Here is a 22449-nt window from a genome sequence, read left to right as displayed (position 1 = left end):
TTGACACCATGTTGCAGTCTCATTTCTCATGTCACAAAGGGGACATAAAGACATGGGGAGGCTGACATGTGAGGCACCCTGAAATGCCTGTTGTAAAATGTTGCTGGAATGAAGCAGATCATAGATTAAAATCTAAACAGTCCCTAGCCTGTGTCTTCTGACCAAGCTAGAAACCTTTCTGTCAGACTCCCAGAGAGTCAGTGAGATTTGTTAAGGACCTACTTCATGCCAGGCCACACCTGTGGCTTTATTACAGACTTACTTATAGTAGTAGCAGCAACCATGAAAGGTTAATGCTGTAACTCAGGTTTAATAAGTGGGCAAACTGGGACTCAGAGGGTTAGATAACTTGCTCATTCAGCTCAAATAGCTCATAGAAGCAGGGGGAGGACTCAAGTCCTGGACAGTCTGGCCTTGTAATCCATAACTCTCCTACTCCATGAGGTACTTGTTCCACAGAAGATGTCAGGCCTCAGATCAGAAACACATAAAATAAAATGGTAAAATATGAGTGACAACATAAAAAAGGAGTAATTAGGGAACTATAAATCAAAATCATAATATGATACCACTGTATTCCCATTAGGGGATGGCTATAATAAAAAAGATAGATAATAATAAGTGTTGATGAGGATGTGAAGAATAAGGAACGCTTGTGCACACTGTTGGTAGGCACGTAATTTGGTGCAGCCACTTTGGAAAACAGTTTTCCAGTTCCTCAAAAAGTTCAAGAGGTACCATAAGACCCAGCAGTTCCACCATTAGGTATCTATCCAAGAAAATTAAAAACATACATCCACACAAAAAATTTGTATATAAATGTTGAAAGCTGTTATTCATAATAGTGAAAAAGTGTAAACAACCCAAATATTCACCAACTAATGAATGGATAAACAAAATACGGTCTAGTCATACAATGGAATATTGTTTAGCCATAAAAATGAAATTCTAATCCATGCTACAGCATGGATGAAACTTGAAGTTATTATGCTAAGTAAAACAGGCAAGAAACAAAATGGCATATATTATATGATTCCATTTATACAAAGTGTCCAGACTGGGCAAATCCACAGATATAGATGGGAGAACTCTGCACAAGATGGAAGGAGAGAGCAGTGAGGAGTAACTGCTAATGGGTACAGTGTTTCTTTTGTGGTATTTAAAATGTTCTGAAATTAGATATAGTATTGGTTGTACAATCTTGTGAATATACCAAAAAATCACTGAATTACACATCTGAAAGATGAATTTTATGGTAGGTGAATTACATTTTCATTTTTTAATAAACAGGAGAGGGAACATGCAAGTTACACATAAGGTTAAGACCAATGTCAATCCTAATTTTGGAGCACAGGGAAACTGACTTTGAGCTTCCTGGCAGCTAGAGCAAAAATGGAGAAGCAGCCTCCCTGAGGAGGAAGATGCCAGCTCCCAAGAGAAACTAACTTTTCTGCGGCTTAGAGCTAGGGCAAGATTCCCACAACCCTGAAGTGGCTGACTATCAAAATGAATTGTCAAAAACACAAATTTACTGTATTTCCCACCCGAGATTCAGATACAAACAGTATCAAGAACCATGAAAGGCATGTGATGTTACCACACTTGCAAACTAAAAAGTGAGCCTACTACTGTTTCATGGATGCTGGCAGAAGACCTGAGACTTCTGGTGAGAGACAAAGAACTTTGTTCCTCACAGCAGTATTAGCACTGCGCCCTCAAGCCCCCATTCCTAAAGGCACCTCAGAGAAGACCAAATGATATCTTCATATGCAATGGATTGCATTACAAGAAGGAAACCTGGACCTAGGGCAACCTGAATCTTTCACAATGGGGCGGTCAGCCTGCCTGACATTTGCCCCAGAGTAAGACATAATCTTTGCATACCAGACAGCCAACAGACCTGCCTTGGGCTCCAGCAGGAGACCCTCACACTGTCTTCGGAGTCTGTTTGTTATGCAAACATCCTTCAAAAGATGGTCTGGTTTGTCTCTGCTTATAAGACATGCAGAAATCCGAAAGACCCATGGAGAATCATCTCCTGACATACAGATGTAATGGTCAGGGCTGTTTTTGTTTGTTTGTTTGTATTTAATTGTGGTAAACATACATAACATAAAAATTACCTTTTAAATCATTCTTTGGTGGTAAAATATATGTAACATAAAATTAGCTGTTTTCACTCACAATACTTCTGACACCAAATTTGTGTTTTTTGTCCTCCTGACACCAACCAGTTCAGACACCAACTCTGAGGGTTAGCATGGTCCCCACAAGTTAAGGGCTCAGCCCTGCAAGACAAGACTGCCCTCCCATCATGTAGATGTCTGGCACAAGTCCCAGGCATCCCATACTGCTGACTGATGGGCTATAAACCACAAGTTCCCACAACCCCTTTCTCAGGCTCAATAATTTGCTAGAACGGTTCACAGAACTCAAGAAAGCACTTTATTTAACTATTACCAGATTATTATAAAAGATACAGCTCAGGAACTGCCAAATGGAAAAGATGCATAGGGCAAAGTATGGGGGAAGGGACAAGACTTTTTAGCACTTCAATGTGCATTCCAGCCCAGAAGCTCTCCAAACGCTGTCATTTAGGGTTTTTTTTTTTAATGGCGGTTTCATTATGTAGGAATGATTGATTCAACCATTGGCTATTGGTGATTGAATTCAATCTCCAGCCCCTCTCCCCTCCCTGGAGGTTAGGGGATAGGACTGAAAGTTCCAAGCTTTTAATCAAGGTTTATTCCTTCTGGCAACTAGCCTCCATCCCGAAGTTATCTAGGGCTTGCCATGAGTCAACTCATTAGAACAAAAGGTGCTCCAATCAGGAAATTCTGAGCGATTTAGGAGCTTTCTGTCAGGAACCAGGGGCAAATATACATTTCTTATGCTACACATAAAATGTACCATTTTAACCCTTTTTGAATGTGCAGTTCAGTGATAGTAAGTACCTTCACATTGTTGTGGAACCATCACCACTATCCATCTTCAGAACCTTTTTAACATCCCAAACAGAAACACTGTACCCCCTTTTCTCCCTCCCCCCAGCCCCAGGTAACCATTATTCTACTTTCTTGCACTGTGAATTTGACTGTACCAGGTAACTGATTATGTTAGGATTCCCTAACCCAATTCCAATGTGTATGTTGTGTGGGAGGGGATTTTCCCACACATGACAACAAGCAAGTCAACTCAATTCTGACACTATCTGCCCAGAGACAGCACCAGATTCCACAGGCTAAGGGCTCAGTCCTACAAGACTACTCCCTGGTCACAGGCCTCAGGCTATATTCCCTGTGCCTCTGACCAACCAGTTACAGATCTGAGGTTCCAACAGCCTCCCCCTTAGGTATGATTAATTTGCTAGAGCAGCTCACAGAACTCAGGGAAACACTTACTTTTACCAGTTTAATAAAGGATACTATAAAGAATATAAGTTAATAGCCAGATGAAGAGAGACATAAGGCAAGGCCCTGAATAAAGGAGTTTCTGTTCCCGTGGAGCTTGGAAGTGGTTGGAAGGGTCTGGTTCCCCAAGCATGGAAACGCTCTTCAGGAAAGCAGGATGCAAAAAGGGAGAGCAAAATGGTATTCTCACGGGTTTTTGTGGAGGCTTCATTGCATAGCCATGACTGACTAGGTCATTGGCCAATGGCTAATCTAACCTCCAGTCCCTTTGTCCTCTCTCCTCCTTGGAGGCTGGAGGCTGGGGGCTGAAAGTTCCCACCCCTCTTCACATGACTGGTCTCCCTGCCAACCAGCCCCTGCCCTCTGCAGGGGTTTAAAAGTCTTCTCATTAACACGATAAGACGCCCATTTCACTTCATGGCTCTGAAGCATTTTCTGGAACTGTGGATGAAGACCAAATATATCTGAGAAATATATTTTGGTCATCTGAATGGTCAAATATATATTTCTTATAAATCATTATATCACAGTTATACAAGTGGAATCATACAGTGTTTGTCCTTTTGTGTTTGGCTTATTTCACTTGGCATAATATCTTCAAGGTTCATCCATGTTTGTAGCATCTGTCAGAATATTCTTCCTTTTTAAGGCTGAATAATATTCCCTAGTATGTATATGCCACCATTTGTTTATCCATTCATCCCTCAATGAACATTTAGGTTGTTTCTACTTTTTGACTATTGTGAATAATGCTGCTGATATTTCCACATCCTTACCAACACTTGCTCTTTCCTGGTGTTTTCATAACAGTTATCCTAACTGTGATCTGGCATCTCATTATGGTTTTGATTTTCATTTCTCTAATGATTAGTGTTGTCTTTTCATGTGCTGCTGGCCATTTGGATATCTTCTTTGGAGAAATGTCCCTTCAAATCTTTTGCCAGTTTTTGAATGGGCTATTTGTATTTTGGTTGTTAACATAAGAGTTCTTTTTATATTCTGAATATTAATCCCTTACCAGAGACATGATTTGCAAATCTTTTCTCTCATTCCGTGGGTTGCTTTTTCACTCTGTTAATAGTATCCTTTGATGCACAAAGTTTTTTATTTTGATGAAATCCAATTGATCTATTTTTTTCTTTTGTCACCTGTGTTTTTTGGTGTCATATTAGGCAGGGCTATTTTGATTGCAAGTGACAAATGTAACTAGTTTAGGCAAGAAAGGTATTAGTTAATGTAAAGGAAAAATCAAAGACAGCCCGAGATCAGACGTGGTAGATCCAGCAGTTACAATAAGGCCATCAGCATTCTATTTTTGTAACCTTCTCCTGATATTCTACTGGCTTCCTACATTGTCATGCAAGTTCTTTCTAGAAGCACCAGGCTTCCATGGCCCTCACAGCTAATCATCCTAGACGAAAAGGGAGGGAGCCTTCCATGCTGGTTACACCAAAATTCCTGGCGCAAACTCTAACTGGTTTCCTCTCAGCCAGTGACTGGTAAGGGGTCAGGATGGACACTCTGACTGATCAGCTCTCGGTCAGGTGCCTACCATGGAATGAGGAAAGGGAGTCCCCATAGCAAAAGATGCTTGACAGGCAAACATTCCTCCTCAGAAAGGCTCTGGAAACCCGATGAGGAGCCCAAGTCAGGAAACTCAGCTTAAAGGGACATTCCTCACCTTGGAGCTGGTCCCTTAAGACTCCCTGGAGGAGGCAGAATTTATGGAGTCCCTGTGAGAGGGTAAGCCCAGGCAGGCGGGGCAGAGCAGTAGGGGGGCTGGATTTACCTGCCATTTGAGAACCTCCCTACCCCAGCACTAGTATATTGTAGGAGCTAAGAATGGGACTCCGGAGCCAGACGACCTGGGTTCATTGCCCAGTGACCATTCCTTCCACCTGTGCTGCCACAGGCAGGGCAGCTAGCCTCCTGTGCCTTGGTTTCCCCACCTGAGGTACAAAATGGAGCTAATACTAGTCTTATCTCACAGGGTTATTATGATGATTAAATGGAGTATTGTACATGGGGCACACTGTAATTGGTTCAACAAAAGGGTTCAGTAATTGTATCATTATTATTAGTTTGGGCTTCTTTCCCAACCACATATGCTAGCAGCTCTGGCTATGTTTACCACCCTTCAGTGTATGCTTCATTCAGCCTCTGCCCTTGCTGCTCCCTCTGCCTGAAATGCCCTTTGCCTCCATGTACACTTGGCCATTTTATGTTTGCCCCCTCCACGGAGCCTTCCTGGCCTGCAGGGCCATGCCTGCCTGCTGGGCTTCCGCAGGACTCCAGAGCACTCACATCGGCTCCAGAGCACTGCCTCAGCTCACGGATCTTCAGGTACTCTCCCTTGCCTGTACTGAGTTCCTGAGGACAGGACCTGGGTCTTCTCTGGGTTCACAGCGGCCGTCTGCCAGCTGCACATGTGGGAAGCAGGCAGTCCAGGGGCGTAAATATCACTAACTAAGGAACAGAGTCCAGATGGTCCCAGGAACTGAAAGTAGCCCAGGGCCCAGCAGGTCACATGCACGCGGGGGATGGGAGAAGGTGCTGGGAACAGGTCAGCAGGGCCTGGCTTTGCCTTTATATAACATCAGGCACCAGGAAGCCACAAGATACACAGGCAGCAGATCTGAGCAAAGATCCTATTGGCTGCAAAAAGGAGATGGACTGGCTGGGGAGATGAAAGACAGCATGAGATGGCTGCAGCCTAGGCCAAGGCAGGGACCACAGGAGGCGAGAAGGGGACACCTTGACAAATGTAAGGATGGAGAACGAACAGGGGTTGGTGACTAATTTGAAGTGGGGCCTGAGTTTTCCCATCAGAGAAATGGCAATGAGCAGGCCCTGCTCTGCCAACCTCTCCAGGTGGAACTGGAGGCTAGCGGGCCCCTGGCACTGACCATTTTAAACATCAGCTGTACCTCCCCTGCAGACCCATATGCTGCCCCACCCATCCCAAGGCCCAGAGGGCTATGTTTATCCCAGGAGCTGAAAGCTTCTCTTCTCTGGGCCTGTGGGTGGGGTCCAGGTCAAGCGCAAGGCCGGACACTGAGGGGCTTGGTCAAGTCTGCAAGCTCCAGGGACCAGAGCCCGGCCTTTCCACCAACCCCTCTCTTGGGGAGCTGGGCAGCTGAGGACAAGGGCACAGTCTGGCTGAGCTGTGCTGATGGGATCATCTGGCTCCCTTGGGCAGGGTGGGGCCTGGGCTCCTCTGCCAGAGAAGTGACCAGCCCAGTTCCTACATGGTTCCTTCCTGTTTTGTACTCCTCACCATGCCTTGCAGAGACACAGTCTGGTGTGGAAGGGGAGTGTGCCCTGGGAAAGGTGCTAGGAAAGGGCCAGGCCAGGGCCAGATGCTCGTGCTGGAGCAGCTCCACCCCCCACCAGCCCGGTGTCCTCAGGAATCATGAATCCCACTTCCCCAGAACAAGGCCAGGACTAGGACGCAAGTAGTCTGTCTCCCACACCTGACGCCCACCCCAAGGCCAAGACCCATAGGGCTACGTTTATCCCAGGAGCTGAAAGCTTCTCTTCTCTGGGCTTCAGTTTCCTCAGTTACAAAATGGGTGTGAAGAAGGAGAGGAGAGAACTCAGGAAGCTTTAAGGGCTCCCCTCCCCAGCAGGAGAAGGGAGAGCCTACATGGGCCTGGCAGTTGGAACAAGTCATCTTTCCAGACTCCTGGGGAAGCAAGAGCATAGCTTTGGTAGATGGGGACTCGGAGCAGGCTTGGGAATGGCCCCCATGGACTTACGTGGGACATCGAGCTGTAGGCCATCATGTTGCCTGTTCTGGTCCAGGGATTCCTGGCTGGCACCTGAGGACTAGAGTAGGACATTTCTGAGAACCTATCCCCCTCCCATCTGTCCTTCTAGCACTCTGTCTGTCAGGGCTTGAGGAGTGGTATATGGAAGAGGGGCAGGAGGCCACTGTGAGCCTGGCATTCAAAGCCCCTGACTTGGCCCTGTCAGCAACTGGCCCTGAGCCTCCCTGTCTCTGTCCCAGGACCCCCCTTAAGCCCTGCTGTCTCTAACCTGGACTCCAGCCACATCCAGTCCATCCTCCCTCCAGAAGCACAAGGGGCCTCCTAAATCTCAAACTTGATCACACCTCTCCCCTGCTTTACAAACCATGGAGGGCTCCTTGGCCAGCACCCACAATGCAGAGGCCAAATTTGTATCTTGGCATTTGAGGGCTGTTGGGACCTGCTCTGATCAGCCTCACCTCCTGTGAATGCAAACACTGGCAGATACCCCATGCCCTCGTATCTCCAGCAGGTATCTCTGTCAGGAACACCCTCCCCTACCTTGTCGACACGCAGGGAGACTTCCTCGATACCTTAGGCAGGGATAGGGGTCTTCCCAGAGGCCCCTTCATCTGTTTTTGCCATCAGCTGGGGCTCTTTAAGGACAAGGACCAGAGCCCAGTAAAGTCTCTGTACATCAGAAGGCTCCTTGCAAATGCATATCAGATGGATGAATGAGTGAGTGAGTGAGTAATAAATCAGCAAAGGCTTCAAGTGAGGCCATTTCTCAGCTGGTCTGTGATAAAATTATGAGGGATAACAGAAGCCCCACTGAATGAACACCCACTTGCACCAGATACTAGGTTAGGAGTTCTAGATCCTTTACCTCATTTGAGCCCCTACAGTGCTGCAGTGAGAGTATTATTATTTCAATTTTATAATTAAGGACCCTGAGGCTCAGAAAGTTAAATCTTTGCTCCTAAGCTGCAGAGCCAGGATGGAAAATGGGTCTGCCAGTCCTGAGCTCTGTAGAGGGAACAGTGATGGGTGGCAGAGGGGTGCCAGGATTGGGCATTAGGATCTAATTGACCTGGACCCTACCCAGGGGTAGGGCTGGGTTGCAGGGAGCATATGGGACTGTATGGGAAAATTAGAATTAATGGGGCTTGAAGAACTCTAGGTTTTCATGGGAGCTCTTCAGTGAACTAATCTGGAGAGGATCCTATTTTGGGTGACCAGAGGTAATGCCAGGGGGCAGCTGGAGAAGCTTTGTGCCCACCCACCCACCTGCTCTGTGACCACAGCCCCTCCTATTCTGTGATACAGACATTGGCATTCTCTCAAACTGATGGCATGAGCTATGCAAAGGTATCAGTCCCCTCATTTACCCCACCAGTTCCCACCTAAACAGACGCTAGAGGTGCCCCCACCCACCCTGAACCCCACCCAAAATTCCCATCCAGACCCTTTCCTGGAAGCCACAAAGGCTCCTCCCTGAGCCTTGCACAACCTCAGCAGGGGGCTGTCAAACAAAAGTCACCTTGCAGTGGCCTGTTTTTTCCCCAAAGCCTGTTGATTATGTCAAGGTCACTCCTAAGATTTCCTTGTGATGGAGCTCAGATAGTCACTGGCTCCTGCAGTTCCATCTCACTAGCTCACCTAGAAAGACTGGGTGCCCATAGCTGTTCCCTGCTCTGCCCTGCCCTGGGCTTGACAATAGGGGTGTGAGAAATGGTGCTGGGAGGGAGGAAGGGGAGGCAACACAGTAAAGAGTCTTCCAGAAGCTTGACTGTGAAGGGAGGAGGAAGCACAGCTGGAGAGGCAAGTGGGGCAAGGAGAGATGGAGATGGAGAGTGCTGTGGGCTTCGGGGAAGGAACTGCCAGAGAGCGGGCATCAGCAGCGGGGCCCGTGACCTGAGGCCCAGGAGGAATGAGGAGAAGGGGGAACAAATCAGGCTTATTTAGGTGGCCAGAAATTGAAGAAGGCATCTCTGAAAGGGCTCTCTTTGCTCTAAAGGAGGAGTTGAGGGCTGTTGGGGTGGAGGGCTGCTGGGGTTGTGGGTAGCCCTGATAAGAAAGATGGGGCAAAGGCTTGGAAGAGAGGGGAGAGAGGCCATTCCAGGACAGGCAAAAGTTTGAGGAATCAGCCAAGTCAGGTGGCAACCCAGGCCATTGGGCCTCAGGGCCCTCAGCTGAGCCACACTCAGCTCCACAGGGCAGGCCTGAGTGGTCTGAAGGGGCCAGGAACCAGGGATATGAATGGACTGGCTGTGTTCACAGGAATCCAGGGTCCTGGGGCAGAGGCCCAGGCTGGCAATGGAAAGGAGAGGGGCCAGGAAGATGCTGGCCCAGGATGCTGGAGACCTTCAAATCAGAGGCCCCAGAGCAGAGAGAGAGATGGTGTACAGTCCAGGAGGCTTGGAGGCTCTAGGAGAACAGGATAGAGCAGGGCCAGAGGAGGGCAGAGAGAGATGAAGACCTGAAAAATGAGAGGCTAGAAAGGCCTCAAACAGGGCAGGAGAAAGAGGTTGGCAGCCCATGCCCATGGGGCTGTTCATAGCCTGTATTTCCCACACATAACCAGATAGAGGCAGCCCCATGGTGGCTTTGATGTCTCTATCGGCCCCCAATCCCTAATAAACACATACTCCTAAGTACAAAGTGCCATTTGTGATATAAATGTAACCTCAAGCCAAGACCTCTATGCCTCCAGTCAGATTTCTGTCCCTAAGTCCTCTCTGTGTAGACATTTTTCAACCACCCCTAGAAATTCATCCATCCATCCATTCAGCCATCTATTCATTCAACAAATATTTATTGAGCATTTACCATGTGTCAGGCAATGTCCTAGGCACCGGGGATGTAGCGAATAAAACATGAAAACTCCTGTCCTGGTGGAGACGATAAACAAATAAAATAGTGTGTTAAAGATAAGCTAAGGAGAAAAATACAGCAGAGAGCAGGAGAGGGAAGAACACGTGGGGAGGGGGGTGAGAAGTTACAGTTTCAGCCAGTGTGGTTGGGGAAGGCCTCGTTGAGAAGGTGGTGTCTGAGTGACCACCGGGAGGAGGTCCACACACAGCCACGTACAGTCACGCACTGGGTGGCAGGAAATACCTGTGTTACCCGCTGACCCCCCACAGTCCTCTGAGCAGGCGGTTGCCCTGACTTTGATGTCCTCCTCCCAAGCCACCCCTCAGATGCCCCCAAAGCACTGCTTCTCCCACACTAGGCTGGCCAGAGATCGGCGCAAATGCCACATGGCTGACATTTGAGGGTGAGGATTTGGGTTTGGAGGAAGGTGGTCCAGCTGCTTAGAAGACCACTGGCTGACTGGTGCCTCGACAAGACACCAAGCTTTTGGAGGCCTCACTTTCGTTCTCCCAACATGGTAGGAAGGACCCATACCCTCCTCACAGACCCCAAGCAGGGAATGAGAGGATAGAGGCAAAAAGGTTTTGTCCTCAGGTTTGGAAGCAGTCACGGCTCCCCGGCCTCATGCCTGGTTATGGGCTCCACCACTAGGTTCCCTGGGCCTGGACATGAGCATTAGATTTGCCTGGTGAGAATGAGACCAACTGATGACTAAACTTCAGACTGTCTCTGCAGTGTCCTGGGACTTGGGGCAGCAGGGCTCTGTGGCCCCAGAGGCAGGCTAGACTAGGGAAGAGATGTAGTGACTAGTGGCGGATCTCAGGGCTTGGTGTGATGAAGCACATCTCCTAGTGAGCTTTCTCGAGGTGGAATGCAGCAGCCTGGGAGAGATGGAATGAGCGCCCTTTCACGGTAAGTATGCAAACACGGCCAGACAAATCCTGTCAGAGAGTCTGCAGAGAGCCTTCTTCTCTGAGGGGCTGCAGAGAGCTCTGGGTCAGATGGTCCTAAGGCCTCTCTCACCGTGAAAGTCCAGAACTCAGGGCCCTGACATTGAGCTCTAAGCTCAGGTCCAGTCGGTCTCTTGTCTCTGCCAGCTGGGCTTAGGTGCTGGAGATGGTCAGAGTGGGGCCAAGGCAGAGGGAGGTGAGGGGTTCTGAGGCTTTCTCCACACCCGCGCCTTACCTGTGAGAGCTGTGGGCAAAGCTGCCTACCTTTGGGGCCTAGGGTCTGTGGAAAGGGCAGGATCATGACCCACAATAAACACTCAGGCAGTGTTGGTGGTCTACCTCTCCTGAGAGCTGGGGGCTGGGGGGCCCGCACGGCTCAGACGTGCTACTTCTGCAGCCATAACCTTCATTCCCCCCAACAAGCCTTCTCTGTCATTAGCCAACACAAGGGCTTTAAAAAAATTTTATTGAGCCAGGCAGCACCAAGGACAGAGCCCTGCGGCTCATCTTGATAGACTAGATGTCCTCATTCATCATTGGGAGCTGCAGCCTGTGCTGGTCTCTGGGGAACCAAAGGCCAAGCAGGCCTTGTCCCCACTTCTGACAAAGGTAAAGAAGGGAGGGTGTCTGGCTGACCCTTGGATCGGTCTTCTTTTCTGCTCTGACTCCCAGCCCCCATTTCTTTGTCCTGTCTCAGGTCACTGTGTTCTCAAGAGGCAGGGTGGCATGGGGGTTTTACTGGGCACTTTGGGAAAGTTTCTACTCTCTCTGGCCTCAATTTTCTTATAGGTATTTGTCACTTTCCTTCCTGAATGTAGACTTAATCATTATTCAGATCTGTGTCCCAGTCCTGGCTCACCACTGACTCACTGTGTCACCTTGGGCAAGTCAACAGCCCTTTCTAAGCCAGTTTCCTCAGTTATAAAATGGAGATAATACAACCCACCACACAGGGCTGTTGTAGGGGCAAATGAGATGTTTTGCAGCAAACTTAGCTCAGTGGCTGGTATACCTGCGGAGTAGCCAAGAAACTGTAGCAGTGAAGTAGCTCAGGAAAATGAGGCTCAGGGAAGTGAAGTAACCTCCCCAGGGTCACACAGCAGGTGGGTGATGAATCTAGGACTAGAAGCTGGATTTCCAGGTTTCTTGTTTCCTGCCTGGGAGCTACTGAGGTGACAGTGTTTCCTCTGGGATCCAATGGAGGAGAGACTGTCCTCATGGGAAATGAACTGGGGGCTTCCCTGGCTGCCCTGTGGGGATCAGGCTTCACTTGTCAGTCCCTCCGTTCCCACCTGCCCCAGATGGGTGGACTCCAGGTACAGGGCCAGTTCCAGCCTCCCCTGCAGGGGTGTTAGGGTCCCAGGGCCAAAGCTGTGAACATGGGCTATGGGAAGAGGAAAGGGGAACCTGTGGGTATAGGTCTGTAGATAGACTCCTGTTTTTGAGTGACAGCACCCTAGGTCAAATGGACAAAGGCAAAAAAGGGAATTTATTAGCTCATGCCATCAAAAAGTCCAGTGGAGGGAGGGTAAAGCTTCAGGTGCAGCTGGAACCAGGTGCTCAGTGGTGTTCTCAGGAACTGGTGTGTTCCCCTCTCTCAATTCTACCATCCTTCAGCTTTATTTTGGACAGTCTCCTCCCTGGTGGTAGTATCTTCAGTGCTTAGGACAGTGCCTGGCACATAGTTCACCTGGGCTCCAGAAGCCCCAGGCTTACTTCCTACCAGCTTTGCAAACCCAGTGGAAAACCTGTGTCCTTTTCAATGCTCTAGCAAAAACTCCAGAAGTGACTGAGGCATGCAGTGAAGATTGTCCATCCACTCCCGAGCCAGACACAGGGCCTGAAGAGCCCACTCCTCTCTCATTTGCAGGCCTATGCCACAGGTCCACCACTCACACATTGTCAAGACCCTAGGAGAGGAAGGACGAGATCCCTCGAAGGGGGAACAGCAGGCAGGCTGTCATCAAGAGAGAGGATTTGGGAATTGGGTGGGAAGAAACTACAGAGGAACAGAACAATGACCGCTGTCAGGACAGGCCAGACAGTTGGACCCAGGCCATCTCTTCCCCAGCGGACTGGAGCTTGGTTATCTGGGAGGATGGGCGGGCCCTGAAGATACCAACAGAGGCTGTCAGCCAACTGCACTCCTTGCAGCTAAACAGCAGTTTCTTTCTTGAGGGGGGATCCAAGTGGTACACCTCCACAGGGAGATTTTTAAAAATGGGACATCCTGGGGGTCCAGGCAAGGAACAGAGACCCTTTACACTAGTTCCAAGGGAGAGGGTTTATTAGACGGACCTGGGATAGACCAGAGCCCAGGGTGGAAGGCACCGAGGCCCCGTGGGCATGGATTTGGACAGCCAGACACCATGGATGTTCTCTCTGTCAGGGGCAGCCCTGTTGCTGCCGCCCGCCCTCAGGCCCGTTTCTGGGTTCCTCAGCCCTGCACCCACCTGGGCGGGTGTGGCCTCCAGCCTCAGCATTCACCGTCCTGAGGAGGACCTCTTGCTAACTTTGGCAAGCCTCAGCTTCCTCACCTGCAAAGTAGAGATGGAAATTGTGAAGACTGAATGAGAGATGGCCTGTGAGGCACTTTTGCACAGGGATGGTGCAGTCAATCCCAGCATGAGCGTCTGCCCAGATTGTGTGGTGATTATGTGAGCCACTGAGGGGCAGCTTCTCCTTCCCTGCACTCAAAATGGCTGTTTCAGTTTCAGCTTTAATTCCTGTTGAGCAGGAGGTGAGAAGGGGAAGTGGAAAAAGGGAAGAGAAATCAGGTTTCCTTCCCTCCTGGTGCCCTTCTGCCAGGTTTGCCTACTTCTGTGGCTGGCCTGATACTACAGGTGGGACCAAAACTCTCCCAGGAGGGGTGGACTCTGCCCACTGTCCTCTGGGTGCCAAGGTGGCATCGGCATTAGGAACCTGACCCCAGGCTGACCGGAGGGGTGATCCACGGGGCACCCCTGCCACAAGCTGGATGCTGCTGGGGACAAGGCTGAGTTGGTGACGGCAGCCCAGAGGGCATGATGACTAGGCACCATGACTAGTCCTGCTTATCATGTGGAGACTCATGCTCAGAAAGGGTTCCTGGTTCACTCCAGGTCACACAGCAAAGTGGTGATGGATCCCAGCCTGTCTGACTCCTCAGGGGAAGGAAGCTGGGTCTTGACCCCTGTCATCCTGTGCCCTTGCTGCTAAGCTTACAAGCCAAGGGCCAGGCAAGGGGTTTCCCGGCCTTGTTTCCCAGCAGGCAGGCAGACCAAGGTTGGGAAGCCTCTTCCCAAATCCAGCCTGGTCTCGGCTGGTTCCTGGCTGGCTGGCAGGTGGTGACTCAGCCTTCCAGCTCCTGCTTCTGGCCTTCAGGCCTCTTCATCCCTTCCAGATAAGAGGGCTTTGGGGAGGAGGGTGGGGAGTGTCATCTAAAGGAGTATCCTGAGACCGTAGCATCCAGATAGACCAAGGAGCTTCAGTTCTTCCTTCTGTCTAAACTGAATCGTTTCTGCTGCAGGCTTTAAATGACTCCATGTATTGTTGCCTGAATGGAAAAGAGAGAACAGCAGGAGTTGTTCCCTTTGTGGACTGAGGGACTTCAGTGTTTCTGCTGATGGTGTACCTGGAACAGAGATGGGCGGTGAATGCCTGGTGTCAGGGTGACACTTCCAAGGCCTCTACCTCAGACAGACAGGGCTCAGCGCTGGCACTGTTGCCCTGCCACATCCCCAATGGCTGCTGTGAGCCACACTGACCAGGTGCAAATCTGAGAACAGGGCTCGAGCTTACCTGGGAATGATAAGTAGGAGAAAGGCTGGGCAGGGAGCCAGGAGAAACTGAGGCTGGGAACCCAGTCCCAAGGTTGCTCAATGCCAGCCCCAGAGGGGAGGCCTCAGCTGTGTAAACTGCCACTTGTGTGACCGGCTGCCCAGTCCTGTGTGACCTTGCGCAGGGCACCTTCTCTGAAGGTGCTAAGCTGCCCCTCCTGGGCAGTCTGCTGGCGCCATCTCCTGGCCACAGGTCCTCAGCACAGGGAAGGCAATCCCCTGGGAGTCCCCTGGTTTGACCATCTAAGCGTGGAAAAGGGAGCCAGGGAATCAGAAGGACCACGTTGAAATGCCACCTGGCTGGGACACCAGGAAACTAGGGGGCCCTTCCTGAGTCTTAGTTCCTTCATCTGTAAAGTGGAAAGAATCATCTCCCCCCGCCCCGCCACCAGCCCAGAACTGCTGATAAAACATCTGGCATAGGGGAGGCAGTTAAGAAATGACACTTGGTGCTGAGGACGCAGAAATCAATGGAGACTGCAGTGCGCTGAGGGAGCCCAAAGGGGAGGCACTTAGTCTGGGCCTGGAAGTGATTCACTCAGTTAAAAAACATTTATTGAGTACCTACTGTGTGCCAGGGCACCTCACATACATGGTTTCATTTCATTGTTACAACAGCCCATGTGGTAGGTACCAGTGATCAGTCTCTTTTCACAGACGGGAATCTATAGGAAGGATAAGTGGGGATTATTTGGAGAAGGGGGAAAGCATCCTAGGCAGAAACAGCAGCATGTACACAGGCCTAGGGGCTAGAAGGCCTGGGCAGAACGCTGAGGCTGGGCTTGGGACTGGCAGGCTTGGGGGCAGGGCAGTGGCACCTGGGCTCTGCTTTGAAGGTTTTACAATTGGCCCAGCCCCTTCAGGCCTCTCATCTGGCGCCCCCCTTCACACAACCCCTCCATGCTCCGGCTACAATACTTATTCTTCATTTCTCACACAGGGTAGGCTGCTTCCCTACCTCCGTGACTGCTGCCTTAGCTGCCCTCTTCACTCTTTTTATGTGTCCAAGTCCCCCTGGTCCTTTAAGGCCCAGCAGCAGACATGCCTTCTCAAGGCATACATCCAGGTGTACCTACCAACCCTAAGACCTGAGCTCTCCCTCCTGGGCTCCACCCAGATGGCAAGAACTAAGACCCAAGTGTACCCAGGGCTGATGCCCCCAGGAAGCCCTCAGAGCTGCTTCCATTCTTGATACAAACACCCTGACCACAGGAGGTCGCCCTGGGACCCAGCAGAAGACAGGCTGCTGGACTGAAGGCCAGGCCTCCTTGCCCTCCTGGGCCCCAGCACTGCCCAGCTCAGACCGGGAGGGCCATGCCTTCAGCTGGTACAAGGAAACTCCTAGCTCTGACCTGAAAAAGCAGTAGGTGCTTGATCCATGCATGGATGACCAAGTATTTACTAGCTGTTCAAACTTGAATTTTCTCAGTTTGGCCCAAACCTTTGACCCTGACTTGGTTCCTCAATCCTCTTGCCTGTAAAATGAGTTTAGGGGTAAGATCAGTGCTTATACCTTACAGGATAAAAAGGGCCCTCCTTCCCTCCAGCAGTTCATCCTCACAACATGCTGGTGGCCAGTGTGACCACATGCTACCAAAGAGGCTCAGAGAGGGGAAGGGGCTTGTCCAAAGTCACACAGTGAGTAGGGGCCAAGAACAAGAACCTGGGCCTCAAATTCCTGGGGTAGTGTTTTTTCCCTGCACCCTCCTAGTCCCCCACCAGCTGCCTTAGCTCCTCCAAACCAAAGCCCACCTCCCCTAGGTCACCCCCTGAATGCTGCCTCTACCACTGGAGCTGGCTTCCTCGGGACAATGAAGAGCCCCATCTCCTCCTCTGGTCGTCCTAACTGCTCTGAGTCCAGACTTGGTGGTGACAAGGGGCCAGGGGAGGGCCCAGCACAGGCAAGGAGACTCTTACTCAGATGGATTCTCAGGGGCGTCATCCCTCTCCCCACACCCTCCACCCTCCACTCCCGGGGAGCTCTGGGCCTGCCACGGTGCTCATGTGGGAGGCGCTGGTGGCAGACAGTAGGTGCTCCAGAAATGCTTTTGGAGAAAAGGAGGCTCTAGAGGGAAGGAGGGAGAGAGAGAGGGTGAGTGCACCACTGAGTGAGAAAGTAGGCGGCTACCTGCGGGACAGGCCTGTCAGTGAGGGGGCTGTTGCGTGAGGGAAGGAGGGGCAGGAGACTGGGGCCCTGGCTCTGGGGTCACGGCTCAAGGAGGAGCCAAAAGCTCTTCAGTCACCACCCTGCCTGTTTGACAGATGAGCAGACTGAGAGGGCTGAGCAGAGGGGCAGCTGCTGGGTCTGTGGGCTGGCCTTTGACCAGCAGTCTCTGGTGCTCCTCCACGTCTTTCTCTGCCCCCTCCTCACCCTGTTCCCCCTGCGGAGGTAGGGGAGCATTCCGGGAAGGAGACCTTTTCTCCGCCTCCCTGCTCCTCTAGGCACAGTTTCCGCCAGGCTTGGTGTTGGGGGTGGCCAGGAGGGGTAGCCCCCGCAGGGGCTATTTCAGTCCGAGACAACCCTGCCAGGAAACAGAGGAAGCTGCCCGCCCATCGGAGGTGTTGCAGCCCGGGCTGAGGACAGGAGAGTGGAGAGCCTCGTGTCTGGCCTCCCTTGCCCCAGCGCGCTTCAGGGACAGGAGGCTACACGTGAGCATTGGTGCAACTCATGGGCCTTGAGCCAGTGTTTGGGTGGGGGTCTGGGGGCTGGATACAAGGAACTGTGACTTTTGGACAGGGCTGACCTAAAGGAGGTCCACAGGGTTGGAGGGACCAGCAGAAGGTACTCTAACCACCGGGGGATCAGAAAAGGAAGAAGCAAGATTGGATCTGGATCTTGGGGGACACTCCTGGTTTGACAAACAGAGATGGGCTGAACGGCACTTTGTGTGATGAGAACAGCAGAAACGGAAAGGCCTGACAGGAAGTCTGGCTCTCTGGCTGTGAATGGCTGTGTGGTAGTCTTGGTGTCTTGGGAGGAGAGTGGAGAAAGAGGAAGGAGCAGAGTGGAGCGACCTGGGGTATGTGGGATGAGGCTGGAGGGCTTGGCAAGAGCTTGGCTGTCAGGACTGGAGTTTGAGATTTCCCCCAAAGGGCAGAGGGGCACAGGGAAGGCTGGAGTCAGAGCCACCTGCTAGAATGCCTCCCACTGCAGGCAGGGAAACTGGAGCCCAGGAAGAGGCTGGGGCTGAGCTGGCCCAGGGCTCAGGGCCCAAGTGAGTGACAGACGTGAGAGCTCCTAGAAGCCACTGTCAGCTTCTGTCTCCTGGAGGTGGGGACCAGCTCCTGCCAGGAACTGAGAACAGCCACCCCTCTGAGGTCCTCAGAAAGCAGAATGACTGAGGTCGCTGGGGTGGCAGCCAGACCTGCCTTTCTGAGGGGACTGAAGGTTTGCCCTGGAGCCCCTTGTGCAGCCCCTGGCTTCTTCCAAGAGTACTGGTCTCAGCAGGGAGTGGAGAGCAGAAAATGTCTGGAGTCTGAAGTTGCCTGAGGCAAAGGGCTTTCTGGGGGTGTTTGAAGGTGACAGGCCTCCCAAGAGAGGGTCTAGCGGCACAGCACCGTTCCTTCTGCCCGCTTCTACCTCCTCATGACACTCTTCCCAGCAGGCAGCTCTCCTCTCAGGCCCTGCCTGCGCCACCTCGGGATACCCCAGGGGGTCCTCACACCCAGGGAAACCTTCCTCAACCACCAGGGTCTTGCTCCATCCTTCCTCCTCCCCTGAAAAGTCTCTTCCTGTGGCTCACTCTGGTCTCCCTCCCTCAGAATAGTGTATGTACCTGTATGTGTAAATGTATATGTGTGTGTGTGTATTTCTCTATTTGTATCTGTCTACATCTATCTACTGTGCCCTCATGCATCCAGCAGGCAGTAAATATTCATTAAATGCCTGGCATGTGAAAACAAGAGACTAAATACATGTGTGAAAGAATAGCCTGAATAAATGAATAAAGAGATGAATGAATGAACTTCCTCTCACCTATACTAGTCTTGGCTTCCTAGCTACAATGGGGGACCTCTGTGCTTCCTCATCTGGCATCCCATTCATGCCTAACTGGTTGGCTGGGCTCCCAGCACATGATCTGAAGCCCCACAGAATCTTTCATAACTAAAGGAGACATGGCATGTGGAATACAGACTAGAGAATCTAACAACATCATTTTGCAGTTGCCCAGAATCTGGGTAAAATATTTTCATCAAAATAAAATTTTAAGGTGAGAAGGAGTTTGGGAAGTTATATTTTACTCTGATATAACTTTAAAAAATCTCATAACTTTACTTAGCAGGTATAGTCACATCAAGAACAGCTAACACTTGCCTTGTGCCAGACACTGATCTTCACAACAGCCCTATGTTACCCCCATTTTATAGATGGGGAAACTGAGGCATGAAGTTTCAGTAATAAGCATAAGGCCGCACAGCTCACATGTGTGCAGAGCTGGGATTTGTTCCTGAGCATCTGGACCAGAGCCATATACTCAGCCTCAACCCTCTACCACCCTCTGAATGCATTTATAGGACTTCATACTTTCTCTGGGCCTCAGTTTCTCCCATCTATAAAATAGGGAAGGGGATGATCCAACTCCCTATCACAAGGGCTTTGCCTTACAGGTCCATCGGATTTAAGTTGGGAATTCTCTTGGATATCAATAAATGCAGAAATGCCAGTTAGGAGGTGACTATCAAGAAATAAGACTTATCCCACCAGGTACCCCTTAAGACATTTGTGCTGCTGGCTCCCCTAAACCCCAGCAAAAAGGGATGAGTGGAGAGACAAGGTGTAGAATATAACAGCATGACATGATACTTATTAAGCACCTACTGCATATCAGGCCTATGACACATTTTACTGATAAGGACATAGACCTAGAAAAACTAAGTGACATGCCCCAGGTGGTACAGCATAGAAGCAGGAGAGCCAGGATTTGAACCAGACCTGCCTAGTTCTGAAACTGGGTTGAGGACCTCTACATTCTATGTCCATGGGCTACACTAAGTTGCCTCCTCTGAGTCAGGTGTTTGAGTTCTGGTTCTGGCTCTGCTTCTAACTCACTAAGATTGAGCAGCCACCATTCCTCACTGTGCCCGGATTTTGCTCCTTACAAAGTACACTGTAGATTTGGTCAATCCTTCAGCCATTTGCCTTCAGGGAAACTGTTTTTACTGTAGCCACTAGAGGGTGCTGTGGCTTCAATGGCTCTGCCAGACCAGCGTCTGTAGCCTCAAGTCAAGTAGAAGGAGGCTTAGGGAACTCCTCAATCGTTTCCTTCTCCCATTTTACAGATAAGAAGACTGAGACCAAAAGAAGGACCATGGCTTTGGAAAATGGAGTCCAGGCTGAAGAGGTGGGCACTGTCTTTAGTCAGTTCATACTGTGTGGAAATTCTGTTCATGATGATTAATTAAAAATTATCAGGGCATTCTCTGCCCTGGACCCCAGGTTGGGCTTTTAGACACAAGAAAGGCACCAAACCTGGCACTTTTCCTCAGAATGTTCCTGGTCTATGAGGGAGAGACAGACAGACAGGCCCACCATGATCACAATCTCCAAACTCCAGGGAGCCCAGGGGAAACTCTGAATAGCATGATTTAGTGCCTCTAACCTCATGACATCTTGAGAGGTGGCTACATCATTCCCCCATTTTTCATATGGGAAAATTGAGACTCAGATAAGCTATATCACTACAGCTCACATAGCTATTAAGTAGCAAAGCTGGGATTCAAACCAACATCTATCAGTTTCCACTTACAGAGGAGACAGTTGACTAGGGTTTTGAAGGATGAATAGAAGCTTATCAGGAATGTTGGGGGGAAATGAATATTATACAAAGAGTGAATTGGATCTCTCCCAAGCTTGAGCTTTATTATATTCCAGGTTTCCTTGAAGAGAGGGCTGTGTGGGGCTGTGGGGTGGTATCGTAGATAGTTCAGGTTGGGTGATCAAGGCCCAGAGAGGGACAAGTGCCTACTGGGTGGTTGCTGACCAGCTTTGTGTTGCTTCCCCAGCTTCTGTGGAAGTAGGAAACCCAGTCAGGCAGCTATGGAGTGGGACAATGGCACAGGCCCGGCCCTGGGTTCGCCGCCCACTACCTGCGTCTACAGAGAGAACTTCAAGCGACTGCTGCTGCCACCTGTGTACTCGGTGGTGCTGGCGGCTGGCCTGCCACTGAATGCCTGCATCATTGCCCAGATCTGCACATCCCGCCGGGCCCTGACCCGCACAGCCGTGTACACCCTGAACCTGGCACTGGCTGACCTGCTGTATGCCTGCTCGCTGCCCCTGCTCATCTACAACTATGCCCAAGGTGACCACTGGCCCTTCGGTGACCTTGCCTGCCGCCTGGTGCGCTTCCTCTTCTACGCCAACCTACATGGCAGCATCCTCTTCCTCACCTGCATCAGCTTCCAGCGCTACCTGGGCATCTGCCACCCTCTGGCCCCCTGGCACAAGCGAGGGGGCCGCCGGGCAGCCTGGCTGGTGTGTGGGGCCGTCTGGCTGGCTGTGACGACCCAGTGCCTGCCCACAGCCCTCTTTGCCGCCACAGGCATCCAGCGTAACCGCACAGTCTGCTACGACCTGAGCCCACCCGCCCTTTCCACCCGCTATCTGCCCTATGGCATGGCCCTCACAGTCATCGGCTTCCTGCTGCCCTTTGCCGCCCTGCTGGCCTGCTACTGCCGCCTGGCCCATCGTCTGTGCCGCCAAGACGGCCCAGCAGGGCCTGTGGCCCGGGAACGGCGTGGCAAGGCAGCACGCATGGCCGTGGTGGTAGCAGCCGCCTTTGCCATCAGCTTCCTGCCTTTCCACATCACCAAGACAGCCTACCTGGCAGTACGCTCTACACCTGGCGTACCCTGCCCTGTGCTGGAGGCCTTTGCAGCTGCTTACAAAGGCACACGGCCCTTTGCCAGCGCCAACAGTGTGTTGGATCCCATCCTCTTCTACTTCACCCAGAAGAAGTTCCGCCGGCGGCCCCACGAGCTGCTACAGAAACTCACGGCCAAGTGGCACCGACAGGATTGCTGAGTCCAAGGGCAAAGGACAGCTGGGGCCTGGACAGCTGCTGTGTTTGCCACTGTGGCCAGGGTACCAGGAGCCCCATCATGCAGAGAACTAGAGTTTAGCTTAGCTGGGCATGGAGTGAGGCTCCCCACAGACCCCCAAATCTTACCAACAACTATTTATTGAGTCCTTTCTCAGGACTAGACCCTGTGGGCACAGAAACAGACAAGCCTGAGCTTGGCTCTCCAGAAGGTCCCAGACAGCCATGGAAAACTGGGGAAGCCATGTTAAGCTGCTCACAAAAATATAGCGTGATATGTACTGTAATCAAAGAGTACGCTGCAGGCTTTGGAGACACCAATAAAAGAAGGAAAAATGGGAGGGAGCATTTGTGCTGGGTTTTGAGAGATGAATATGAGCTTTCTGGGGATGTGTGATGTTCCATTCACTTAAGAAACCTTTACTGACACCTGGTGCTCAGGCCTCGCTTGATTCTGGGGCCCCCAGAAGAACCAGCTCCAGCCCCGCTCCATATAGGATCCCAAATGAAGGTACAGATACTGACATAGTGATGTCAAGGCTGTGACAGGGGGAAGTATGTTTGGGAGGAAGGGGTGCCCAGAAGATGCCCAAGACCCAGACAAGGAG

General features: G+C 51.0%; 1 protein-coding gene across 2 annotated transcripts in view; it reads left to right on the top strand.

The window, feature by feature from the left end:
• P2RY6 (pyrimidinergic receptor P2Y6) overlaps positions 1-22182 on the top strand; it is a 34239-nt gene extending 12057 nt beyond the window's left edge. Inside the window, exons 1-3 of one of the 2 annotated variants that reach the window (XM_036888628.2) lie at positions 16879-17450; positions 20082-20143; positions 20805-22182. In XM_036888628.2, coding sequence (XP_036744523.1) covers positions 20124-20143; positions 20805-21825 — 1041 coding nt within the window. In that variant the 5' untranslated portion in view covers positions 16879-17450; positions 20082-20123 and the 3' untranslated portion in view covers positions 21826-22182. Of the gene's footprint in view, positions 1-16878; positions 17451-20081; positions 20144-20804 lie in introns of those variants that run through there. The other variant, XM_036888627.2, reaches the window with a different exon arrangement.
• Positions 22183-22449: the final 267 nt, after the last annotated feature.

The sequence above is a fragment of the Manis pentadactyla genome, chromosome 9 (assembly GCF_030020395.1).
Source record: "Manis pentadactyla isolate mManPen7 chromosome 9, mManPen7.hap1, whole genome shotgun sequence".
Taxonomy (NCBI): domain Eukaryota; kingdom Metazoa; phylum Chordata; class Mammalia; order Pholidota; family Manidae; genus Manis; species Manis pentadactyla.
The sequence above is the reverse complement of the archived record's forward strand: the minus strand, read 5'-3'. Positions and strand labels throughout refer to the sequence as shown.